Source organism: Bos grunniens, chromosome 16 (assembly GCF_055505025.1).
Source record: "Bos grunniens cultivar Pamir isolate PY7600 chromosome 16, Bosgru_T2T1.0, whole genome shotgun sequence".
Lineage (NCBI taxonomy): Eukaryota > Metazoa > Chordata > Mammalia > Artiodactyla > Bovidae > Bos > Bos grunniens.
Window position 1 is genome coordinate 75,375,390 of NC_141180.1, and position 26,210 is coordinate 75,401,599.

At 42.9% G+C, this 26,210-nt stretch overlaps 1 protein-coding gene across 34 annotated transcripts in view; it reads right to left on the bottom strand.

Moving 5' to 3' along the window:
• Window positions 1–3,259: 3,259 nt before the first annotated feature.
• The window catches only part of LOC147357032 (uncharacterized), a 39,613-nt gene continuing 16,662 nt past the window's right edge, over window positions 3,260–26,210 (bottom strand). The window contains exons 2-14 of one of the 34 annotated variants that reach the window (XR_015143738.1): window positions 22,198–22,323; window positions 19,512–19,582; window positions 19,035–19,059; window positions 17,324–17,394; window positions 16,895–16,919; window positions 14,906–14,976; window positions 14,300–14,324; window positions 11,836–11,903; window positions 11,348–11,372; window positions 7,748–7,795; window positions 5,756–5,788; window positions 5,177–5,253; window positions 3,260–3,539 (exon numbers count right to left, since the gene is read on the bottom strand). Coding sequence is in view for 24 of the 34 variants with exons in the window: in XM_086345543.1 (XP_086201669.1) it covers window positions 3,398–3,539; window positions 5,177–5,253; window positions 5,756–5,788; window positions 7,849–7,938; window positions 11,348–11,372; window positions 11,836–11,903; window positions 14,300–14,347; window positions 14,906–14,976; window positions 16,895–16,919; window positions 17,324–17,394; window positions 19,035–19,059; window positions 19,512–19,582; window positions 22,198–22,285 (834 nt within the window). In the remaining 10 variants the exon portion in view is untranslated. Of the gene's footprint in view, window positions 3,540–5,176; window positions 5,287–5,755; window positions 5,789–7,747; window positions 7,796–7,848; window positions 7,939–11,347; window positions 11,373–11,835; window positions 11,904–14,248; window positions 14,348–14,905; window positions 14,977–16,894; window positions 16,943–17,323; window positions 17,395–19,034; window positions 19,060–19,511; window positions 19,583–22,197; window positions 22,324–26,210 lie in introns of those variants that run through there. The other 33 variants (XR_015143741.1, XR_015143737.1, XR_015143740.1 and 30 more) reach the window with 33 other exon arrangements.

Consider the following 26,210-nt stretch of genomic DNA (forward strand, 5'->3'; position numbering starts at 1 on the left):
TTTGGAATTGTCATTGGGTATTTTATTCTAAATATAAAGAACAAGCTCTTTTTTCCTATATTTAAGCCTTAAGAGACTATTTGAAAAATAGCTCAAGCTAATTAGCGATGACCCAAAAGTAGAGGAAAAGATAACTCTTAGACTATGTTGGTCACTGCAGTACCTCTGAAGGGTCCAGAGGCATCCATACAAAATATTTAATACTGGAATTGTTTTGTTTTTGAGTGCAGCACTTTCACAGCATCATCTTCCAGGATTTGAAATAGCTGAACTGGAATTCCATCACCTCCACTAGCTTTGTGTGTAGTGATGCTTTCTAAGGCCCACTTGACTTCACATTCCAGAATGTCTGGCTCTAGGTGAGTCATCACGCCATCGTGATTATCTGGGTCGTGAAGCTCTTTTTTGTATAATTCTTCAGTGTATTCTTGCCACCTCTTCTTAATACCTTCTGCTTCTGTTAGGTCCATACCATTTCTGTCCTTTATTGAGCCCATCTTTGCATGAACTGTTTCCTTGGTATCTCTAATTTTCTTGAAGCGATCTCTAGTCTTTTGCATTCTGTTGTTTTCCTCTATTTCTTTGCACTGATCGCTGAGGAAGCCTTTCTTATCTCTTCTTGCTATTCTTTGGAACTCTGCATTAAGAAGAGGTGGCAAGAATACACAGAAGAACTGTACAAAAAAGATCTTCACGACCAAGATAATCACGACGGTGTGATCACTCACCTAGAGTCAGACATCCTGGAATGTGAAGTCAAGTGGGCCTTAAAAGCATCACTGCACACAAAGCTAGTGGAGGTGATGGAATTCCAGTTGAGCTATTCCAAATCCTGAAAGATGATGCTGTGAAAGTGCTGTCCTCAATACGCCAGCAAATTTGGAAAACTCAGCAGTGGCCACAGGACTGGTAAAGGTCAGTTTTCATTCCAATCTCCAAGAAAGGTAATGCCAAAGAATGCTCAAACTACTACACAATTGCACTCATCTCACACACTACTAAAGTAATGCTCAAAATTCTCCAAGCCAGGCTTCAGCAATATGTTAACCGTGAACTTCCAGATGTTCAAGCTGGTTTTAGAAAAGGCAGAGGAACCAGAGATCAAATTGCCAACATCTGCTGGATCATGGAAAAAGCAAGAAAGTTCCAGAAAAATATATATTTCTGCATTATTGACTATGCCAAAACCTTTTACTGTGTGGATCACAATAAACTGGAAAATCCTGAAAGCGATGGGAATCCCAGAGCACCTGACCTGCCTCTTGAGAAACCTATATGCAGGTCAGGAAGCCACAGTTAGAACTGGACATGGAACAACAGACTGGTTCCAAATAGGAAAAGGAGTACGTCAATGCTGTATGTTGTCACCCTGCTTATTTAACTTATATGCAGAGTACATCATGAGAAACGCTGGGCTGGAAGAAGCACAAGCTGGACTCAAGATTGCCGGGAGAAATATCAAAAACCTCAGATATGTAGATGACACCACCCTGATGGCAGAAAGTGAAGAGGAACTAAAAAGCCTCTTGAGGAAAGTCAAAGAGGAGAGTAAAAAAGTTGGCTTAAAGGTCCACATTCAGAAAACTAAGATCATGGCATCTGGTCCCATCACTTCATGTGAAATAGATGGGGAAACAGTTGAAACAGGTCAGACTTTATTTGGGTTCAAAATCACTGTAGATGGTGACTGTAGCCATAAATTTAAGACACTTACTCCTTGGAAGAAAAATTATGACCAAAATAGACAGCATATTAAAAAGCAGAGATGTTACTTTGCCAACAAAAGTGTGTCTAGTCAAAGCTATGGTTTTTCCAGTAGTTATGTATGCATGCGAGAGTCAGATCATAAAGAATGCTGAGCACCCTTGAGTGATGCTTTTGAACTGTGGTGTTGGAGAAGACTCTTGGGGGTCCCTTGGACTGAATGGAGATCGAACCAGTCCATCCTAAAGGAAATCAGCCCTGAATATTCATTGGAAGAAGTGATGCTGAAGCTGAAACTCCAATACTTTGGCCACCTGATGGGAAGAACTGACTCATTGAAAAGACCCTGATGCTGGGCAAGAGTGAAGGCAGGAGGAAAAGGGGATGACAGAGAATGAGTTGGTTGGATGGCATCACCCACTCAATGGACATGAGTTTGAGTAAACTCCGGGAGTGGTGATGGACAGGGAGGCCTGGTGTGCTGCAGTCCATGGGGTCCCAAAGAACTGGACACGACTGAGTGACTGAACTGAAGTGAACTGAACTGAATTGTCAGTCTAAATAATTCAGTTATTTAGAAAATACCCACTTTAGATATTAGGGCCAATTTTTCGGTAATATCTTAAGGTATATACTCTAATTATGGAATTTTCCCAAAAATTAAAAAAACAGAAATACCATATGATTGAGCAATTCCATTTATGGGTGTTTTTTCAAAGTGTGTATCAAGAGATAAATGAATAAGCTGTGGTATGCATGGATTATTACTCAGCCAAAAAGAAGAATGAAATCTTGTCATTTGTGAGAAAATGGATGGACCTAGAGGGTTTTATGCTAAGGAAAATAAGTCAGACAGAGTGACAAATACAGTATGATGTCACTTGAATGTGGAAACTGAAAATCAAAACCAGTGAACCAAAATAACCAAACAGTAATGTAGTCATCAAAACAGAGAACAAAGATGTTTTTTCCAGAGAGGAGAGGGATATGGTGATGAGAGAGCTGCATGACAGAGATTAATACTTACAAAAATACCTTATAAAATAAATGAGTTTGGGAGACAAAATGTACACCATGAGAATATAGTCAATGAGAATAATCCTTTGGGCAGCTGGAATAAAAGAGCAGGAGAAATATAAGGAATGACAACTAAAATTTAAAGAGCCTTTTTGGAGAGAAATCCTCTGTGTTAGAAGAAAAGAGAGAAACATGCTTAAGCTACAAATGGAGATCAATGATGGATCATGAACTTTTTACCCTGAAAGCAGACTGAGTTCTGAAAAATCCTGACATGCAAGTCTTGAAAGATCTAGGGTAATATTGACCTCCTATGACCACTGGAATGAGCAGATGTGAGAAAACAGAATTCTTAAAGACAATGACAGAAGGATAGATGTTAGAACTAGATTTGCAGTTCCTTAAACAACAAAGACTGAGTTGCGTGAAGGGGGAAATAATCCTGGTGGTGGACACTAAGGTGACTGGCTTATGACAATTTCTTAAGTTCTACCTCTGTTGAGGGGGTTACTTTATACATATGTGTTCTTACAAAAAGTTATTTTGAAATAGATAAAAACATTTAATGAAAAAACTTACTTATAAATATGGAACATATAGATATATACAGAACATAAAGATAAAACTGTAGATAAAACTAATACTACATCAACGCAGCAAAACAACTGAAGCTGTACTAAATGAGGACTCTCAGGAGAGAGGCAATGAGGCCTCCCCTGATCTGGTCCAGATGAGGCTCCTGGTGCTGTGGGGGCTCCACCACCTCTGGGGTCCAGGATGGGGTCCAGGTCCAGGTCTTCAGGGATTCAGAGCAGAGCCTGAAACAACAACACAGGTGATGGAGTCCTGGGAAGTGCAGCGTCAGACAGAGGAGGGCTCCCTGGGGAGGGTGTGCAGGACCCAGAAGATGTCCCAGGATCTAGACTTGGCTTTGGGGCTCAGATCTGCAGGGCACTGGGTCTGTTTGCTGCTCTTTGCTGAGGGTGTTGTCTGTTAGTAAGGAGTGTCTAGAAATGTCCCACAGGAGCAAGTACACCTGGGTGAGGTTTGGCTGGCAAACCTCAACTGTTGGGTCCCCTGGACAGTGAGACTCAGGCAGAGGAACAGGGGACTTGGGAATCAGGATTGAAAGCTTGGGTCCCCCCTTCCCTCTAGGCCCTGGGAGGAGCAGGAGGTCAGATGACACAGAGGGTAGGAGAACCTGCCCACCCATCCTACACTCAGTACAACTGCTCCTAAGACCTAAGCATTGGAAATGGACAGACACCTGGATTCTGTTTTCCTGAATAATCATTTCTAACCCCCAACCAAACTCTCCTGAAGTTTATGAGTTTAAACTGTTTTTATATTATAAAAAAGTACATTTTATCTGTTTAGCATATTGCAACATTAAAATTTGAGAAGACATTTCTTTCAAACTATAATTAAACAAGATATGTTATTAACGACAGACTTGGAAACAAAATAAAAGGAACATGAGTAACTTGAATCCTGCCACTCATCCCAAGTGGGCTGCTCAGTCGCCTGAGTCATGTCTGAGTCTGCGCAACCCTGTGGATGATAGCCCACCAGGTTCCTCAGTCACTGGGATTGTTCAGGCAAGAACACTGGAGTGGGTTGCCATTTACTTCTCCAGTGAATCTCCAGGGATCAAACCCTTTTCTTGTGTCTCCTGCATTGGCAGGAGGGTTCTTTACCACTAGCACCACTATCCCAAGTGCACAAAGGACTAAATTGCTTTCTGGTGTGTCTTCAGTTGGACACATACACAGAAGAATCTACAGAACCTCCAAATTCAGGTTGAGATATGCTGCCCTGAGGTGACCTAGGACCCCAGGGTTCCAGATCCTGAGAGACCCCAGACTCAGGCACCCCTCAGGCTGGCTGGGACCCTCAGGACCAGGGAGCACCCACAGGGATGCAGAGCTGCCAGGTAACGCCCTGCCTGCATGAGCTATGGGCACCTGTGTCTCCTTCACTCTGTTCCCAGAGCCCAGAACTGGGGAGGGCAGGGCCGCCCCAACCTGTCTCTGCAGCTACTGCTGGACTAGGGATGCCCCCTGCTGCCTTTAGGGGGCTTGGGAGGCCAGTGCTGGATTCTTCAGAGGGAGATGAGGAAACCCCCAGGGGGGGGATCTTTAAAGAGAACACTCTGGAACAGCACCTCCTGGACTCCTGCATACGGTGGCCCCACAGTGCCCCCCCCAGACTCCCTGCATATGTAAGAGCTGCCAGAGGAGCTAGTCCAGCAACCTCGGAGGCATCTGTGGACAGCACTCTCTGCCTGGGGAGACGTGCTCAGGGCATTCTCCACTCGTCTGCACAGATTGTTACCACCCTCTTGTCTCTACGTTTGTGGTGACACTCAGCAGCAGACCCCATGGTTTCTGCTGGTGATTCTGAAGCACCAACAAGCGAGTGTCATGATGGAGACGTGGGCCCTCGTCTGCCTCACCTTTCACCCCAGGTCCCATGTTCACTCTTGCTCTTCCAGTCTTCCTCATCATCACCACTGACTTCTGTAGAACGAATCTTAAAAAAGATGACCAGAGATCTTTTTGGTATCTGGAAGGAAGAGATCAGTCAAGCAGGTCCAATCCCTCCCAGGGCAGGAAAGTAATCATATGGGGTAGCGCAGGGCAGTGCAGACTTCATGGGGGCCCTTCAGCTGTGTGGGTGCAGACCTGCTGACTCCAGCCTCAACTCCTGCTCAGGCCACTCACGGTGACAAAGCCAGGTTCAAGGGTACAGACGTGAGGTCAGGAGTAGGGAAACGCTAAGAAAATGCGGGAATAGGGCTGAAGATAGATTCGTAGATTTTTTATAAGCTCCCAGGTCCCCAAGGGCCTACAAGAGACCAGGTCCTGCAGAAGGCTAATCAGAAAAAGAGGGAAAGAGGAGAAAGGGAAGGGTTGCAAAGAAGAGTCTATTGATCAGGATAAGAGAGAACATTTCTAAAAGATATGAAAGAAGAAATAAATGAACTCTATAGTCTTGCTCTCCTCCAAATCCTCAATATGTGGCATGAAGTTACCTGGTGTCTGAGGGCAGCACTCAACTGGAGTGGCTGTGGGAAAGCAAAGGGGAGATTTAGAGTCAGGATGTGACCAGGGGACCCTGTGCTCCTCACAACCTGGCCTTGGGACCCCTGGTGCCCTTTTCTCCAGGGACCTCCCAGGGCCTCAGTGTTTTACTTCTGCAATGAAAAAGTGGGTCTTTGACATCCAACATCCTGTTGCCACCCTCAGCTTGTCTACGAGTGACGAGGAATGACACCATTTCCACGTGTTCCTCCTCCAGGTAGTCACTGTCTCCATGCATCTCTGCCCACGACCTTGCTTGCCTTCTTCTACCACTTTTTTTCCCTCTACTTCCTTCATCATTTCTCTCCTCTAGTCACTGTTCTTTTCCTTCCTCCTTGAGCCTCTACCAACCCTAGAGTTCTCCAACATGGAAATATTAGAAGGATGATGGGTGTATGGCCACAGTCTCTAATCAGTCCATTATTTAATTAAACAATCCATCACTCCCAGGAAGGGCCTGGCATGGAAATGATAATCTTCTGAGCCCTAGGGGAGGGAAGGAGGAAAGTTCACATAACAGAGACTATCCCGTTGCCTGACGTGACCACAGTGGCCTGGGAGATACTTAATGCTCTCAGCAACACCTTAAGTTTCCCAGACCCTAAGAGAGGATAGAGGCAAACACTTTCATGTTCATTTAGCCAGAAATGGAAAAAAGAAATCCAAAAATATATATGGAACCCCTAAGGACTCCAAATAGACACAATAATCTGGAGAACTAATTTCAAATTTTCTCACCTCCTGATTTCAAAATACATTACAAACATATAGGGATCAAAGCTGTATGATAGTGACATAGAAACACATGCATAGCCCTAAAGACAAGAATAAAGAGCTCCAAGTAAACTCATGGATATAGGGTCAAATGAAATTCACCAAGTTTCTAAGACAAGAAAAGAGTGAAAGCGTAGTCTCTTCAACAATCAGTAGGATGAAAAGATAACCTACAGAAAAATCACAAATAATATATCAGAAAGGGAGATCATACTCAAAGTATATAAGAAAATACCACAACTCAAATGTAAAACAATTAAAAAAAATGAAAGGTAAATCAACGAGTTGAGGAGTGTGCAAAGATCATGATCAAAACCACCAACAGCTTCTGTCTGGAGGGAGTATTGGGTTCTAAGATGAGCAATCACCCTGAGTCCTGCTGCTCTGAGTCTCTGACCTAGGTCTGGTCAGTCTCAGAAGACCAGGTCAGTAGGGCTCCGAGAACATGTGTAAAGAAAGCCAGTGGCCCCTTCACAGTTTCTAGAATCTGCAGCCATGCTGGTCTCTAGGGGCACATGGGCTGCTCTCACATGGAAGCACCTTCAGCACAGCATCCTTGGGGAGGTGTGGTTCTGAGATGAACTCCAGCAGACTCAGCCCAGGCAGGGACACAAGAGCACGTGTGCTCTGACTCATTCAACTCTGAGAGCACCCTTTACATGAGGAATAAACAGTGAGGACAAACATCAGGGCAAGCCACACGTCCTGAAAATGTACAGGGAGAGAGTTCATGTCTCACCCACCACCTGACACTCACTGCGAGAACTTGGTCTCCAGTGTCAAGTGACTGTGAGACTTTTGTGCCACTAGGATATGGCCATCATAGGAGAATTTAAACATGAAGCCAAAGTCCTTCGTGTATACTACACTGCAGGTAATAACCAGAAGCCAAGCTTTCATATTTGGCAGGTGAAAGGACAAGGAACAAGTCTTGTGAGAAATGATATTTCTAAATCGAAAAGCAAGAAGAAATGACTATAAGCACAACAGAATAAACTACATGGACACATAGCTCTATTATATTATTAAAATATGAAAAGAACAAACTACAACTCTAGACATATTTCCTTCTTCTTCCTCAGTTTATATTCATCTCTGAAGAAGCAGGTGTAACTCAAATGGTCCAGGAACCCTCTCCCTCTAAATCCCGCCTGCGAGTTGTTCCCTACCTGCATAGTCTTCCGCATCACTGATGCTAAAACTTTCCAGAAAACAGTCTGTAGAAAGATAACCATGAGCAATAATACAGTTATTACACAAGTTGACCTACCCATTTCTCCTCCTCCACTTGGCTCACACAGCATCTCCCCGGTCTTCCTTCTAGGCTCAGATCTCCCCTGTGCTTTGTGGAGTCAGAGCCCTTCAACAAGACGGTGATCACAGTTGAACATACTCACATGAGAAAGAGGCTGAGAAAATTACCTTTTAACCTAACACTTCTACAGGCCCAATACAGCTCTTACATTCCAGCTTACAAAGCTGAAATGCCAATGCTTATGGACACTTTTGAAATATGGCTAGTGTGAGCAAGCTATGTGTGCTTTTCATGATTGTTTCAATATAACAAGTTAAGTATTGTTGAAATATGTTAATTATTGATAGGCAGCTCTAGCTAATGGCTACTACACTGGAAAGTTCAGCTCTAAGGGCTCCACAGACAAGGAAAAGGCAACTAATTGCCTGTTCTGGTTTTTGTTTGTTCCAGATGATATGATGGCCTGATAAGATCATATGTAGGTATATCTGGGGCTCTTGAACCCAGTCCAGGCACTGGGAGAGTGCTTGTGAACATCCCAATAGTGCTGGAGTGGGTAGCCGTTCCCTTCTCCAGGGCATCTTCCCAGCCCAGGAATTGAACTCAGGTCTCCTACATTTCAGGCGGATTCTTTACCAGCTGAGCCACAAGTGAAGCTCGAGAATACTGGAGTGGGTAGACTATCCCTTCTCTAGCAGATAGCCCTGACTCAGGAATCGAACCAGGATCTCCTGCGTTGCAGGCAGATTCTTCAACAATTGAGCTACCAGTGAAGCCCTAGTAAGGTGAACACTCAGATTCAAAGAAAATTCTCAGGAGGGAGCTCATTTGTGGGCATGGCCCAGCACTCGTGTACTACAAGTAACCAGAAAGTAGGTATGGAGGAAGGGAGGAATATTCACTCTCTTCCTGAGCCCATCTTTCCCATCCCTGATTCTAGAGGACCCAAGCAAGGCAGTGGAAAGGGCTTATTAGGAAGTGAAAGTTTTGTGCACTGAAAACCATAGAATACTGTTGAAAAAAAGAAGAGACAAGTAATCGGAATACCGTACCATATTCATACACTGGAATATTTAGTGTTGTTGACCTTCCTATACTCCTAAAAGTGATGTACATATATATTGAAACCACTTACAAAATCCCATGTCATTTTAATAAAATGGAAAAAAAAAAAAATCTCCCAAACTAAAACTTATGGAACCCAGAAGAAACCCAAAGAGCAAAAACAGTCTTGAGAGCAAAGAACAACAATGGGGCCTTCAGGCTTCCTGAATTCAAAACCGGCAAGAATGCCACAGCAGTCAAAACTGTGTTCTACCTGCAGCTAAATAGGCAGAGAGACCAATGAATCGTAAGGAGGGAATCTTGAATACACTGACCCCTGTGGCCAAATGATATTTGCTAAGGTTCTAAAATTATCAAGTGAAGAAAGGATTGTTTCCTCAAAAATCAATAGACAGGCAACCTATAGAATCAAAGAAGTTATCTGCAAACTTTGTATCTGAATAAAGGGCCAATATCCAGAATATAAAAGCAACTGCTAAAATACAACTTCACAATAAAAGCAGGCAAATAACTGACTTTAAAACATGTTCAAAAGCTTTCATAGACATTTCTTCATAGAAGACATAGAAGTGATCAATATACATAGGAAATATGCTTAGCATCACTAAGTAGCAAATGGGGTACTTAGTGGAAATGGAAACCAAGTCAAAAGGAGATATCACCTTTCAGCAGGTGTATTGTATGAAGAAAACAACAGATGTTGGCAAGGATGTAGAGAAGTGGAACTTCCATGCCTGTTGGTAGGAATGATAAATGGCATACCCATTATGGAACACTCTGGAGGTCCCTCAAAAAATTATTAAGAAGATTATCATAAGATCCAGCAATCATTTATTTGAGTTTATGTCCAAAGGAGATAAAACTAGAATGTTCCAGGAGATGTCTATAATCTCATATCCATTGTTGCATCGTACACAACAATCAAGATAGAAAAACTGCTCAGTGTCCAAGGGCAGATAAATCAAGAAAGAAAATGTGGTGCATACATACACTGGAATGTGATTGAGTCTTTAAAAATGAAGACAATCCTGTCATTTGAAGCAAAGTGGGAAGCTATTGGTAAGGGTGAAATAAGCTAGTTGCAGGAGGACAAATATTGAACAATTCCATTTACCTGCCTATCCAAAGGAAAGTTCAGGGAAGCAGAGAATAAAAGGGTGGATCCAAGACCTGGGAAGAGATTGACACAGGGAGTGTCTATCAATGGTTACAGGATTTTAGTGGCAGGATGGAAAAGTTCTAGAGACGTGCTAAACAACATGGTGCATTGAGTTAACAGGACAGACTGGACACTTCAAAGGGTAAGAGGCAAAGCTGGAATGAACTTCCTCCATTTATGCCTGGAGCCTCCTCCTTTCTCAGATTCCTCTGAAACTGGGTGTTGCTTTTGGGTACCAGGTGTTCCCTGCAGAAAGAAGGAGCCTCCCCAGTACTGGGGGCCTTGGATGAGGGGGAGAGATTCATTCTCAGGCTCCAATAGAAAGAGTTTGAATGAGGGAAGTGGCAGAGTGGTGAATCATGAGCAATCAAAATCCTACAAGACCTACTAAGTGATGAGATTTACTATTAAATGAAGGTGTGGTTGACCCAGTAAAGGGGATTCTGAAACACAGTTTTGCTCATTAAGAATCTTATAGGACTTCCATGGTGGCTCAGTGGTTAAGAATCTACCTGACAATGCAGGAGACAGGAGTTCAACCCCTGGTCTGGAAAGATTCCACATGCTGTGGAGCAACTAAACCATGTACCACAACTATTGAGCCCACGTGCCAAACTATGGAAGCCCAAGAGCCCTGGAAGCCATGCTCTGCAACAAACAAGCCACTAGAGTGAGAGGCCTACACACCACAACTAGAGAGTTGCCCTTGCTCTCCCTAAGTAGAAAGACGCCTGGGCAGCAACGAAGGCCAAGAACAGCCAATAAAAATTTTAATAAAAATTACAAAGAATCCTGTAAATATCTTCCTCGGTAGTGATGGGATTTGTCTTTCTGGGTAAAGGATGTTCACTTGGTATAAAATCAATGGATACAGTGAATGTATATACTGTGTTTTCTTTTTATACACATAAACATTCATGGTACATTGTGATGGGAAATATTTTGGGGCTGACACCACTAACAGTGATGTTCAGGGTGACAGACATTGAGGAAAACACAACCCAAAAATTCAAACACACAAAGAATCACACTATTCATTATACATAAAAACACACCCAGTCCCATGAACACAAACCTACACTATTAACCATAATACAGCTTCTTCCTGGAAGTACAGTAATCATCCACATAGGTCTCTTGTAAATTACTTTGTATTGCCAGGGCCCCTATACTCATTCCCAGCAGGAATTTGCAATCAGTTTGGCCTCTACACTAAAACCAGCGAGAAAGCCCCAACTTTCTCATCTACAAAGTTTTTTCTCCCAAAGGGAATGATTCTGGAAAACATACCAGTTTCACATCCTGAAAGGGCCACCTGAAAGTACAGAAGAGAAGATGCAATGAGGATAAGATCACATAGATGCACAGTCTTTGGTTCATTTGGGGACAGTAGAAAACCTGATGAGGAGCAGTGGTGGAGCCCAGGGAACCCAGCAAGGTCAGCACACACATACTCAGGATGAAAGGCAAGACCTGTGCCTGGAGGATGGAATTCCAAGTCCATTTAGGCTGGAAATTGCACAATTCTTTTCCTAGAAGAAATGTTGCTGCAGGAGAGATAAATCTGTATTCTACAGAGTGTAATGGATGCTAACAATTTTAGTGTCTTGTGGACTGAGGAATCATGAGTTGGTAATAAGACTCTCGTCTACATTATCCCAACCAAGGGAATTGTCTCTATCTGAAACAAAAATGTTCAGACTCACAACTTAATTCTACTGAAAGAGAAATGGAACAATATTTCTATCTCAGACCAGAAAAAAACAAAAACAGCTTGCCTTGGAGAAATACTCAATGTCTTCTGTGTTGTCACATGGTGGGTTGACTGGCAGGTCCTCAGTGAAGTCTAGAGGGACACAGAGTAGCTTTTAGAACACTGGTGAGGCTGTTCAGGAATCATTCAGGGGGTTTTCTCTTTGTGTGGACATGGGGTGGTGTGTACGGATGTGGGAGGTTAATAAGCATGAAGTGAACTTGTGTTCCTCTATCTTCTTTGGAGGAGGAAGGAAAGTAAAGGAGAGGAAGAAGGAAATGAAAATAGAACTTTGCCTTTCTAGCAAGAGGAACCTAATCAACATGAAATATTCAATCTAAAAAAAGGAAAGCTCTAAAATGTGTGTATTGTTCAATGAAAGAGACCCATGACTCCTCCTGCTTATTGTGAGCTCCTGCTAAATTACCACCGTCCCTTGATTTTTCCTAGATCACTCTTCTCCAGGATCTACAGTTGCCGATATTCTAATCATCATGTTTTTTATGAGATTTGTACTTGATTAAAAGTGATCTCTGTTAGAGAACTAAATTCAATATTGGGCAAAGTATGCTATTCTCTTAATTCACAAATCAATTTTCCTAAATGAAATCAAATATACAATATTTGGCAATACTGAATTCCTGCCATTTAATAAGAGCCACTATGAATGATATCATATTTTTCTATCCATATTTGTTTTTTATAGTGTGCATGTCCACTGAGTCAGTTCCTGTCCACCTTCACAAGGGCAATATGTACAGTGGGAAAGTTGATTATAGAAAGCACAGTTCTTCCACCAGGTCTTCCTGGGGAGCTAGATGAACACAGAGTTGCAGTCAGGACATGGGTGAGGATGCTTATCAATCACTCAGTGTTTCTTTCTTTTTTTTTTTTTTTTCCTTATATTTGACAGGGACATAGGGTCGAGTGTATGCATGAGGGAGGTTAGTAGCTATGGACCGAGCTGCTGTTGAATCATCCTTTTTGCTGGATGAAGGAGAGCAAAGGAGAGGAGAAGGAAGGAAATTAAACAGAGTTTTTGCATTTTGACTAGGGATAACCTAAATAATGGGGGGGGAAAGTAACACTAAAATGCACGGCAACTTTCAATGACAGAGACTCATGACCCTCCTGCCTGTTTAGAGCATCTGTTAAATGGTCCCTGTCTTCCGGACTTTTTCTCAGATCATTGCCTCCCCAGGATCCACATTTGTAGCTACTCAATTTATTATGCTTTCTGTCAGATTTTGTTCTTGATTAAAAGCAAACTCCATTAGAGGACTGAATTCAATCCTACATTTCCAAATAGCTACTATTAATCATGTGATATTTTTTCCCAGTCTTCATTTTCCGAACAATGTTTGTATGTCCACTGAATCAGTGGCTGTTCACACTCACAGAAGTAATACACTTAATGGGACAGTTCATTACAGAGAGGAAACATAGGCTGAACACTGACTTTGTCTAACCCAGCTGTTCAGGAGATTACAACAAAAGTAATGGTCATTAGACTAACTACCAAGTTCCACTGTGAGATCTATTTGACACTTTCCATTGACTGGGTGCTACAGGGTCTAATTAATGTAAGGTTTATGGTAATGTTACCCAGTACAATGAAATGTTTCCCTGATAGAATCTGCTCTTGTTCTTGTTTAAGCAATGACACTAGCATCAACACATACGACCAACATTGTCTACACAAGGCCACACAACTCTCAAGATCTGAGAGCTGACCAGGAAGATACGACCACATGGTGCCTTTTGCCCTAATGACTGTGCCAAAGTTGGCTGTTAATCCACCTTTGGTTGCTGTGGGTTTCATCACAACTGAGCCCACCTTAAAATGAATCTAGAACTCTGGAGCTGCTAGTACCTCTAGGCGTGGACACAGATACAGGGACCCACTTGCTCCATGACTGAGGACCATGGCTGAGCAATAAGTGCCGGTCAGGGGTCCAGAGCAGACACACTGGGACCACCCATAGGTTCCCAGTTTGGTTTGTCCACTTAGGAGGTCAAGAGCTTGGGCTGTTTTTCTCAGCACCATCTCTATTTGAGGAAAATAATTATTAACCAAACTTGAGGAATGGCTGAGTTGAGGAAAGAGTCAGGTAATATATAGACAATGTCCAGTGGTGATGAGAAGTGTTGAGACAGTTCACAGTTGACTTGCGCTGTGTAAGAGGGAAACATAGCCTGAGGAAACACACACACATAGAGCTTCAGAATCACAACACATGGGCCCACACATGGGCCCCCAAACCTGATTCACAGAAACCCACAGTATCTAAACGATGTAGCTGTTTCCAAGTACCATAGAACACAGACATCGTTCTTTCCTGGGAGATCAGTCTCTTCTCTGCACCCCAAGCCCACACTCCCTGTAGGAATCCAGCATCAGGGTACCTCTCCAACCAGAGCCAGCAAGAGAGCCCCACCTTGATCAACTGGGTTGTTTCTCAGAAGAGGGATGATTCCTGAATATTTACCGTGTTCATAGGCTGCTCCATATGCCTGTGATTAGAGAGAAGAAAACACTGTGAAGGTGTCAGCATCATGTTTTCTCTGCAGTAAGTCTCTTGTTTTCTGACTCTGGTCCTCAGATAACTAACTCTTTAAGTCAATGCACCAACCCCCCGCAAAAAAAAAAAAAAAAAGAACAGAGAGGATCCCTGTTGAAAAGCCTGTAGTATTCTTTTTTTCTTTTAATCTGTTCTTTTATTTTTATTTATTTATTTACTTTTACTTTACAATATTTTTTTGGTTTTGCCCAAGCTTGGGGCTGGTGCACTGGGATGACCCAGAAGCCTGGAGTATTTCACATAAGATGTCTCAGTTTAATTTGAACAGCAATTACAAATTTATTTTTGGAATGAGGAACGTACCTAGACTAGTAACTGATGCTGTCTTTTTTTAATGTCCTTTTGAATCAAGTCTGTGTTGATAATAGAATCATCCTCAATATTTCCCCAGCCAAAGACTTGCATACATCAGTGGTAATGAATGTTGTCAGATTACTATAACTATATTCAACTGAATAAAAAATAAAGAAATGAAGCAATAATCTTATCCCAGATAAAGCCAGGTGAGCTTACCTTCAGGGTCCTCTGAGGCTGCTTCTTAGCCCAGGCCTCAGGCGGTTTCACCACCAGGTCCTCCTGGAGAGCTAGAGGGACACAGAAGAGACATCAGGACACAGGTGAGGCTGCTCACTAATCACTCAGCGTTTCATTTTTTTGTTTGATAGGAACATGGGGTGGAGTGTATGCATGAGGGCAGTTAGTAGCTGTGGACTGAGATGTGGTTGAATTATCCTCTTTGCTGGATGAAGGAGAGAATTCTGCATTTAACTAGTGATATCCTAACCGATGGGGGGAAAAACACTAAAGTACATGCTAGCTTTCAATGACAGAGACCCATGACACTCCCGCCTATTTAGAGCTTCTGGTAAATCACCCCTGTCTTCTGAATTTCTTCCTAGATCACAGCCTCCCTAGGATCCACAGTTGCAGCTACTGTACTTACCAAGTGTTCTATGAGACTATGTTTTTTATTAAAAGCAAGCTGTTAGGACTGAATTCAATCCTATGTTTCCAAATATCTATTGTCAATCATGTGATATTTTTTCCAATCTTCATTTTCCAAAGAATGCTTGCACATCAACTCAGTTAGTGGCTGTCCACACTCACAGAAGTCATACATTTACTGGGACATCTCATTATGGTGAGGAAGCATGGGGTGAACACTGACTCTCTCTGACCCAGCTCTGCAGGAGAATTACAACAAGAGTCACGGTGAGTAGGCTAACTATCAAGTTCCACTGTGAGATCTATTTGAAACCTTTCCTTGAGTGTGTTCTACAGGGTTTAGTTACTGTAAGGCTTATGGTAATGTCACCCAGTGCAATGAAATTTCACCCTGATGATAATCCGATTTTTTCCATCTTTAACCAATGACACTCACTAAAAGATATGACCTACAGTGTTTACACAAGGCCATGCAACTCTTAGAATCTGTGAGCTGACCAGGAGGATGTGAGTCCTGAGGTACCTTTCACACTAATGACTGTGCTAATTAAGTTGTCTACTAATCCACCTTTGCTTGCACTGGGTTCTGTGATCACTGAGCCCACCTTATAATGATTGGCATGGTCTGGACTTCTAGAAGCTAGTACCTCCAGGCATAAACATAGATGCAGGGACCCCCTTGTTCCATGACTAGGATTTCAAGGCTGAGTGGTAAGTGCAGGTCAGGGGTCCAGAGTAGTCACTCTGGGACCACCCCTAGGTTCTCTGTTTGGCTTGTCCACTTAGGAGGTCAAGGGCTGGGGCCATTTTTCTCAGCACCATCTCCATCTGAGGAAAATGAATATTAAGCAAACTTAAGGAATGGCTGAGCTGACGAAAGAATCAGGTAGTGTATCATCAATGTGCAGTGGTGATGTGAAGTGTTTAGGAAGCTTATAGTCAACTGCTGTGTAAGAGGGAAACATCTGAGGAAACACACAGACACACAGAAACACACAGAGCCTCAGAATCACACCACATGGGCCCACACCTGGTCCCCCAAACCTGATTCACATAAACCTGCTGCTGCTGCTGCTAAGTCGCTTCAGTCGTGTCCGACTCTGTGCGACCCCATAGACAGCAGCCTACCAGGCTCCCCTGTCCCTTGGATTCTCCAGGCAAGAACACTGGAGTGGGTTGCCATTTCCTTCTCCAATGCATGAAAGTGAAAAGTGAAAGTGAAGTCACTCAGTCGTGTCCAACTCCTAGCGACCCAATGGACTGCAGCCTACCAGGCTCCTCCATCCATGGGATTTTCCAGGCAAGAGTACTGGAGTGGGGTGCCATTGCCTTCTCCTCACACAAACCTACAGCATCTAAATGATGTAGCTGTTTCCAGAGACCATAGAACACAGACATTGTTCTTTCCTGGGAGATCAGTCTCTTCTCTGCACGCCAAGCCTGCACTCCCTGTAGGAATCCAGCATCAGGGCGCCTCTCCAACCAGAGCAAGCAAGATAGCCCCATCTTCATTAATTAGACTGTTTCTCAGCAGAGAGATGATCCCTGAATATTTACCGTGTTCATAGGCTGCTCTGGATTCCTGTAATTAGAGAGAAGAAAACACTGTGAGGGTGTCAGCTTCTCTTCAGTAAGTCTTTGTAATCTGAATTTGGTCCTCAGATAACTAAAACTCTTTGGTCAATGCTCCCCCGTCTCCCAAAAAACAGAGAGGACTCCTGTTGAAAAGGCTGGGCTCTTTCACTTAAGATATTTCAGTTTCCAGGAGGAAAAAATTCTATTGATGAAAGTCCTACAGTAGTAATTGACGGTATTTTTTAGTGTCCTTTTGAATCAGGTCTGTGTTGATAACAGATTTAACCTCAATATTTCACCAGCAAGGAATTGCATACATAAGTGTTAAAATGCATTGTCAGATTACTATAACTGAATGAAACAGAAAGAAGTGAAACAGCATCTATGTGAGACACAGACAGTTGAGCTTACCTCCAGGGGTCGGAGAGGCTGTTCCTCAGCCCCGGCCTGGGGCAGTTCCAACACCAGGTCCTCCTGGGGAGCTGGAGGGAAACAGAAGGCCATCAGGACAGAGGAGAGGCTGCTTACAAAAATCTCAGGGTTTTTGTTTGTTTGTTTGATGGGACATGGGGTGGAATGAGTACATGACAGGTTAGTAACAATGGACTCAGCTGCTCTTGAAATCTCCTCTTTGCTGGATGAAGTACAAGAAAGGGGACAAGCAGGAAGGCAATGAAAGAGAGTGCCTGCATTTAACTGGTGATAACCAAACCAATGGGGAAAAGTGAAACAATACAATGCATGCCAGTTTTCAAAGACAGAGACCCATGACCCTCCTGCTTGTTTAGAGCTTCTGGTAAATCACACCTATCTTCTGGATTTCTTCCTGGATCACTGCATCCTCAGGATGTGCTGTTTCAGCCATTGTACTTACCAAGTCTGTGAGACTTTATTCTCAATTAAAAGTAAACTCTTGTTAGAGGACTAAATTCAATACTACCTTTCCAAATAGCTATTATCAATCATGCGATGTTATTTCCCAGGCTTGATTTTCCAAACAATGTTTGCACGTTCACTGAGTCAGTGTCTGTTCACACTAATTGAAGCCATACATTTCGTGGGACAGTTCATCATGGAGAGAAAGCATGGGGTAAACGTTGACCTTCTTGGATCCAGGTGTGCAGGAAGTTTACAACAAGAGTCAAGGTCCCAAGCAGAGTGTCAAGTTCCACTTTGAGATCTATTTGACACCTTCCCTTGAGAGTGTGCTAAAGGCTTTAACCAATGTAAGGCTTATGGTAATGTCACCCAGTACAATGAAATATCTCCCTGATGACAATCTGCTTTTGTCCTTGGTTAAGCAATGACACTAGCACCAACAGATATGGCCTGTACTGTCTAAACAAGGGAATGCAACTTTCAGATCTGTGAATTGACCAGGAGGATGTGAATGCCAATATGCTTTTCACAAATAATGACTGTGCCAAAGTTGGCAATAATCCACCTATGTTTGCCCTGGGTTCCATGACCACTGAGCCCATCTTACAATGAGGGACACAGCTCGGACCTCTGGAGTTCTAGTACCTCCAGGCATAAACGTAGATGCAGGGACCCCCTTGCTCCATGACTGAGGATCCCATGGTTGAGTGATAAGTGCAGGTCAGGGGTCCAGAGCAGACACAGTGGGACCACCCCGAGGTGTTCAGTTTATTCTTTTCCACTTAGGAGGTCAATAGCTTGGTCCATTTATCTCAGCACCATCTCCATTCGAGCAAAATGAATATTAACCGAACTTGAGGAATGACTGAGCTGAGGAAAGAATTAGGTAATCTACAGCCAGTGCACAGTGTGATGAGAAGTGTTTAGAAGGTTCACAGTTGACTTGTGCTTTATAAGAGGGAAACATATCCTGAGGAAACACACACAGACAGCTTGAGAATCACACTGCATGGGCTCACACATGGGACCCAAACCCACACATCTAAATGATGTAGTTGTTTCCAGGTACCATAGAGCACGGACATTTTTCTTTCCTGGGAGATCCGTCTCTTATCTGCACCCCCTGCCTTCACCCCCTTTAGGAATCCAGCATCAGGGAGACTCTCCAAACAGAGCTGGCAAGAGATTGTCACCTTGATCAACTAGATTATTTTCATCAGAGGGATGATCCCTGAATATTTACCGTGTTCACTGGCTTGTTCACATGCCTGCAATTAGAAAGAAGAAAAGAGTGTGAGGGTGTCAGCATCTAGAGTACTGTGCATTCAGGTCCTTTGTTCTCTTTTTCTTTTCAGAAAACCAAATGGGAATGTGTTGTTGAGTCTGTAGCCCCAAAAGAACACATAGAGGACACCTGTGGGAAAGGCTGGAGCTCCTCCTGGAAGATCTCTCCAGCTCATTTTCACCAGTAGTTAAAACTTTCATTTCAAGAAGGAACAGTTTCTGCTGAGGAAACTGCTCCCGATTCCAGTTTTTAATTAATGTTGTCATTTTTGGAAAATATCCTTTTGAATAAGTTATCTTCTGGGAAAAATGCATCCATTAAATTAAAAACTGTTTATATGAACTGTATTGAATATTTTGAACCTTTATCTGAATTCAGCTAGAAAATAAAGTCATGAAGCAACACTTTTATCTCAAATGAATAGGAGGCACTTACTATGGATTTGGGCAGAGCCTCTTTCTCCAACGTTGAAATGGATAGCTCCTCAAGCTGGTCCTCAGGGAGCTCTAGGAGGACATATAGGAATTGTCAGGACATCTGTGATGCTGATCGGGAAGACTTTGTTAATGTGGACACATGGGGGGGAGTGTGTGGATGTGGGTGGTTAATAAGTGTGGGCTGAAATCTGTTGGACAACCTTTCTTATGGGTGGAGGAAGGCAAAGGAGATGAACGTTTCAGAAATGAGTCAGAGAGCCTTTAGCTTTCTAGCTAAGGGGAACCTGATAGACTTGAAACTCTCAGTCTGACAGAGGGAAGCACTAAAAATCATACTATGCTTCAGTAGTCATGTACAGTTGTGAGACGTTGACCATAAAGAAGGCTGAGTGCCAAAGAAGTAATGCTTTAGAACAGCAGTGCTGAAGAGCTCTTGAGAGTTCCTTGGACAGCAAGGAGATCAAACCAGTTAATCATAAAGGCAATCAACCATGAATATTCATTCGAAGGACTGATGCTGAAACTTCAATACTTTGGCCACCTGATGTAAAGAACAGACTCACTCGAAAAGTCCCTGATGCTGGAAAAGACTGAGGGCAGGAGGAAAAGAAGGGACAACAGAGGACGAGATGTCTGGATAGCATTATCGACTCAATGGACATGAATTTGAGCAAATTCCAGAAGATAGTGAAAGACAGGGAAGCCTGGCCTGCTGCTGTCCATGGGCTCACAGACATAACTTGGCGATTGAGCACTGTGATCAAAAATACATTGTATTTATTCTTTTCATAATTTTTAAGAATTAAAAAGTTCCATCAGTTCAGTTCAGTCGCTCAACCGTGTCTGACTCTTTTCGACCCCATAAATGTAGCCCGCTAGGCGTCCCTGTCCGTCACCAACTCCTGGATTCCACCCAAACCCGTGTCCACTGAGTCGGTGATGCCATCCAACCATCTCATCTTCTGTCATCCCCTTCTCCTCCTGCCCTCAATCTTTCCCAGCATCAGGGTCTTTTCAAATGAGTCATTTCCTTGCATCAGGTGGCCAAAGTATTACAGTTTCAGCTTCAACATCAGTCCTTCCAATGAACACCCAGGACTGATCTTTAGGTTGGACTGGTTGGATCTCCTTGCAGTCCAAGAGACTCTCCAGAGTCTTCTCCAACACCACAGTTCAAAAGCATCAATTCTTCAGCGCTAGGCTTTCTTTATAGTCCAACGATCACATCCATACATGACTACTGGAAAAACCATAGCCTTGAATAGAGGGAACTTTGTTGACAAAGTAATGCCTTTGCTTTTTAATATGCTGTCTAGGTTGGTCATAACTTTCCTTCCAAGGAGTAAGCGTCTTTTAATTTCATAGCTGCAATCACCATCTGCAGTGACTTTGGAGCTTAGAAAAATAAAGTCAGCCACTGTTTCCACTGTTTCCCCATGTATTTGCCATGAAGTGCTAGGACCGGATGCCATGATTTTAGTTTTCTGAATGTTGAGCCTTAAGCAAAGTTTTTCACTCTCCTCTTTCACTTTCATCAACAGGCTCTTTAGTTCTTCAGTTTCTGCCATAAGGGTGGTCTCATCTGCATATCTGAGGTTATTGATATTTCTCCCAGCAATCTTGATTTTTCTATATTCACAATTTAGTGTATCTATCAACACCATCTACATCTTTTTCATCAGATCCAATATAACCTCTGTACCCATTAAGTCATTATCCACCTTCTCCGTTGCCTCCTCGCTTTGGTGATTTCTATTTCCAGCTTCCATGAGTTAGCCTAGTCAGTGTACCTTAAACCAGTGGAAGCATACCATATTTGTCTTTCTGTGCCTGCCTTATTTCACTAACTATAATAAATGTTTGTATTAATCGTCCATCCATTTTACAGCATATTTCAATCCTTAATTCATTTTATGGTGGGATAGTATTCCATTCTGAGTACATATCACATTTCATTTATCCATTCATCACATGATGGTCTTTGGGTTGTTTCTAGTATTTAAGTACTAATAATACACTGTGAACATTAGTGTGCAGATTTCTGTATGGTACTATAATTTAAATGTGCATATTTAAAAAAGTTTGAGAATAGAATAAAATTAATTAAAAAAAAAAGAAAAATCCACGCTAATAATAAAAAAATAAATAAAATAAAATATCACAGAATATAACACAAAGTGTGAATACTAGATGAACTAACAATGTTAGACTTTGAATTACTAAAAATATCTTTCCTTACTAATTGTAAAAAATGTACCACACATATGTTATCTGTGAGTACAATTTGATAGCTGAAACTGAAGTGATATGATACAGGAATTTTCTGTATAATCCATACAACTTTTATGTCAACATAACCCTGCTTTAAATAAAGTCTAATAATTTAAAGAAATCCTGAAACATGACTTCAGGGGGGAACACATCACAGCTAGTGTTAAAAAATTAGCTAATCTTCAAACCATAGCTAGAGACCATCTTCACTTTTAAGCATGAACCAAATGTTGAATTTAGGATGCATCTTTCCTTTCATAGTTAAAGCAGTACCAACTGATATAGTTTCAATTTGAACACATGAAATAAAAGAAGAACATTGCTTAATATTTGTTTTTTTCTTAAATATGAGGCACTGAGCATACTACAATAATTATTCTTGAGTGAACCTAATGGGAAAATTTCCACAGTACCTTCAGTTGAGTCAGTTATAGGGTTCACCCTATTAATTGGGCAACAACAAAGTGTCTTTATCCAGCTAGTTCTTGATGTTCTTTGCATCTGAGGGATGTTTCTTCTCGCCTTCTGGATGAAACCTCCTGTGAAATGCATTATAATGGTGAGAGGTATCAACACCTTGCCGGCACAGGATCACCCAGGAACTAATAATAATTGATCCACAATTCAATCTTCTGGTCCCCTTCCTTACCAGATGCCTAGCAGGGCCTCCTGAATCCAAGGTGGACTTAGGAAGATCTGAAGTTTGATGTGCACTGAAAACACCCAACAGACTGGCTGTGTGTGCAAATATCTCTATTAAACTGATAGCCAGAAACTCAGCAGAGCATGGTGACCATGCCTGATGGACTGGATTCAAATCCCGTTTAGGAGAAGCAGGTACTGGGGAAAGATGTATGGATCCCTCTTTGCCTCAGTTCCCTGTCCTGAGTGAGAGAAATGTTAACATGGCTTATTTTTAGTATTATGAAGCCAGGAATGATTAAATGTAGGTAAAATGTTAGAAAAATAAAGGAGGGACTTCCCCAGCAGTCCATTGGGTAAGAATCTGTCTCGCAAAGAAGGGGATGGGATTTGATTTCTGTTCGGCAAACTCCAGTCCCACATGTTGCAACTACTGAGTTCAAGCACCACAACTAGAGAGTCAGTACCCTGCAACAAAAGATCTGCACGATGTGATGAAGACCCCATGTGCCACAACTAGGACCCGATACTGCCAAATAAATAAATGATAGATATACAAATAAATAAATAGAGAAGTAAAGGACTGGTGCTTCTTAATATCTCTGTAAGTGTTCAACCTTGAGTGATAGTAAGAATAAGGTGGACCTTCAGTAGCAGTTGAAAGCAGAGAGGGCATTTTGATGGCTCCAATAAGGGGGGATGGAAGCTTATTCTTCAGCTTTTTCACACAAACAAGGTTTTATAGCTCATGGAGAGTATCTATTATCACCTCTTCTGACATCCAGCCCTGTTCAAGAGGAAGGTAGACAAAGTTGGGGCTGTAATCCATATGTTACATTAGAAGGTGTTGAAATTTAGAGGGTGAAGAGACTTTCCAAGGGTCAAACAATGATATATAGTGGATCTGGGACAGGATTGTAGATGGTTACCTGAAGACACAGATGCCTGCACCCCTGAGACCTGCGCTAAACCCCCTTAATCAGGACCTCAACCCTACCCCCAACTCAAATTATCCTGCCCCTGGTTTTCTGTGGATGAGAGCTGATGCCCTGGAGAAAATGCCTCAGCCTTAAAAAGGAGCTCAAATCTTCCTAGCACTCGTCTCTATATTTCAGTTCCTGATCCAAAATATTTCAGTTCCTGATCCTGGGCTTCCTGAGCAAAGCCCCTTAGAAAGACCACAGGATTCCAACTCTGTCCATCCTCCAAAGCTTCTTCACACACTCAACCATCTCACGAGCAGCCTTCCCAAAGCCCAGTTCACCTTGCTAAGTGACCAGTCGTCTGTTTGGCCAACAAGTTGGCTCAGAGCCCAGAACCTTCTAAACCAAAGGTCACATGATGGCTCTACCAAGAATTAGCTTCCCTTTAACTTGACCAAGTCTGGATGAGCAGTTAATGTGAGTTAACTGGGGAGGTGGACATCTGAGCTGGGCTTTGGTGGCTAAATTAAGTCTCAGATGCTCAGTCTCACAGCTGAATTGAACTCTTATTTGAGCAGCCTGGACCAAGTGCTAGCTAAGAATGGGCAGGAGTTCAATCTTCCCCCACTAAAATTCTGACTCTATCAACTTCTTGTCATGCTCTAGACCCTGTAGTGGAAGACAACAGAGCCCCATATTCTTTTTGAAAATCATCTCCATCCTCACAGCCTGGAGACTGTAACCCTAGATTCTCCTTGAGGATCAACAGACAGACTCCTTCCCTCAGTGACCAAATGTTCATCCTACTAACCCGACAGCGCTATGCCATCTCACTAAACTCCTTGGCAACAGCCAAACAATGATCCAGCCCACATCAGCCCTTGAGAATCCCACCAGTAAATCCCAGTTTCTTTCCTTTTTAAGTCTCTGGATTTACACTGCTAGTGTTTGTAGATTTGGGCAGCAACATTTGACAAGAGTTGAGATGTAATTCCCTTTTGCTATAATGTCCGATGTTGGGGAGACATCATGGTTCTCCTCTGTTAGTTCTTTCCATCTGTTCTCTGGTAAGAATGTATACAAAACTAGCATTGGGAAATTGGAAATTTAGGAAGATGTTTAAGGCTGACAGGAGAATCAAAATATAATTTAAGGAATAAAACAAGACTATAAAACACATTTATAACTCTGTAGATAAATTAGAGTGATGGAAAAAAATTTTTAAAAAGATGAGGAAAATTCATCAGTAAAGTTAACCAGCCTATTTGAAGGAACAGCCTTCAGAGGATCAGTGGGAACCTACCTCCAAAACAACAGTTCAAGTTATCCATTTCTCCTTTGTCACCATACATGAACCAACTGGCACTGGGTTCAGAATTCGTAATGTGTATCACCACATTACTGTGGTGACCACACATCACAGAACCTTCAGAATTAACTGAGCTCTGCACAGGATGAGTCCAACTGCAACTGTCCAACTGCTACTGTGATTCTATGCACACGTTTGGCTTTTCAGAGTAAACATTTTATTTCAAAGATTGAATCTCAGGCTCACACATTCCTCTTTGATTAAGAAAATAATTTATATGAGTGAGAATGTTCTGTCCCCAAATATAGTTGAGAGTGAACATTTCGGGCTGAGGAGGGACAAATCTAACACATTGAGAATAAAAAGAGATTCTATTCTTGATTAGAATATCATATTGGTACTGATCACAAGTCTGTGCTCCTAACACACAGTGAGGCCAAACAACACCAAGAGTCAGGAGCCTGGAGCAGAGAAAGCCTTCCTGCAGGGCCACACAAGGAGAAAAGACAAACAAACAAACAAAGCTGAGCACTCAGAAAACTTTCAGCAAAGCACTTTTCTAGGAAAGCTGAGGGAGTGGCCTGGTTACTTCTGGGGTCAGAGTCTTTGTTCTTGAGGTCAGGTCATGGTCAGGTCATGATGTTCTTGTGGTGGTGGTGGTGGTTTAGTTACTAAGTCAAGTCCGACTTTTGTGGCCCCATGGACTGTAGCCTGCCGGGATCCTCTGTTCATGGGATTCTCCAGGCAAGAGTACTGGAGTGGGTTGCCATTTCCTTCTCCAGGGGACCTGCCTAAGCCAAGGATCAAACCCAGGTCCCCTGCACTGCAGACTGGTTCTTTACCAGTAGAGCTATGAGGGAAGCCCTAATGTTGCTGTAAACCTCCCCCCAAAACAAACGCTACTCTCAGTTCTGACAAGAAAGCATCAGGTCCCAGGCACCACCCTCTACCTCTGGGGTCCAGGCCCAGGCCAGGAGGAGGGGGTCCTGGGCGGGGCAGGGTATCCGGCACCCAGACAGGGTCTTCTGTCCAGTGCCCTGCCCTGGCTGAAAGTGCAGGTCTCAGCTGGGAGCACCTCAGAGCCGGGTCCCAGACCCCATCCAACTTTCTTCTCTCTGGGTGCCTGGTGCCCAGGACCCAGGCAGGCCTCAGGCTGTTCATTTAAGCTGCAGAGACACACTTGTAGCAATTTCCAATTGGGTTAATCCCTGGTTCACAGTAATCACGCTCTTTGAGAGAGGTCCCAACCACAGAGGCGAGCCTGAAATGACATTTTAAGATTCTTGCACACCAACCTAACCTCGTGCCACCTCCTCGGGGTGGACAACCGATCAATGCTGGACCAAGTGTGGAAACATGAACAGAGAGACGGGAGCTGGGAAACTCTTCCCTTAGTAGCCAGGGTCATATCCTCCAGATGCCCAGGGCTCCGGGGACCATGCTCGTATCGTCCTCTGCAGCTTATAGGTCATGGAGGCAGGGACTGGGGAGAGGTTCATGGTTTTGTGTTGGGAAGATCCCCTGGAGAAGGGAAAGGCTACCCAATCTAGCA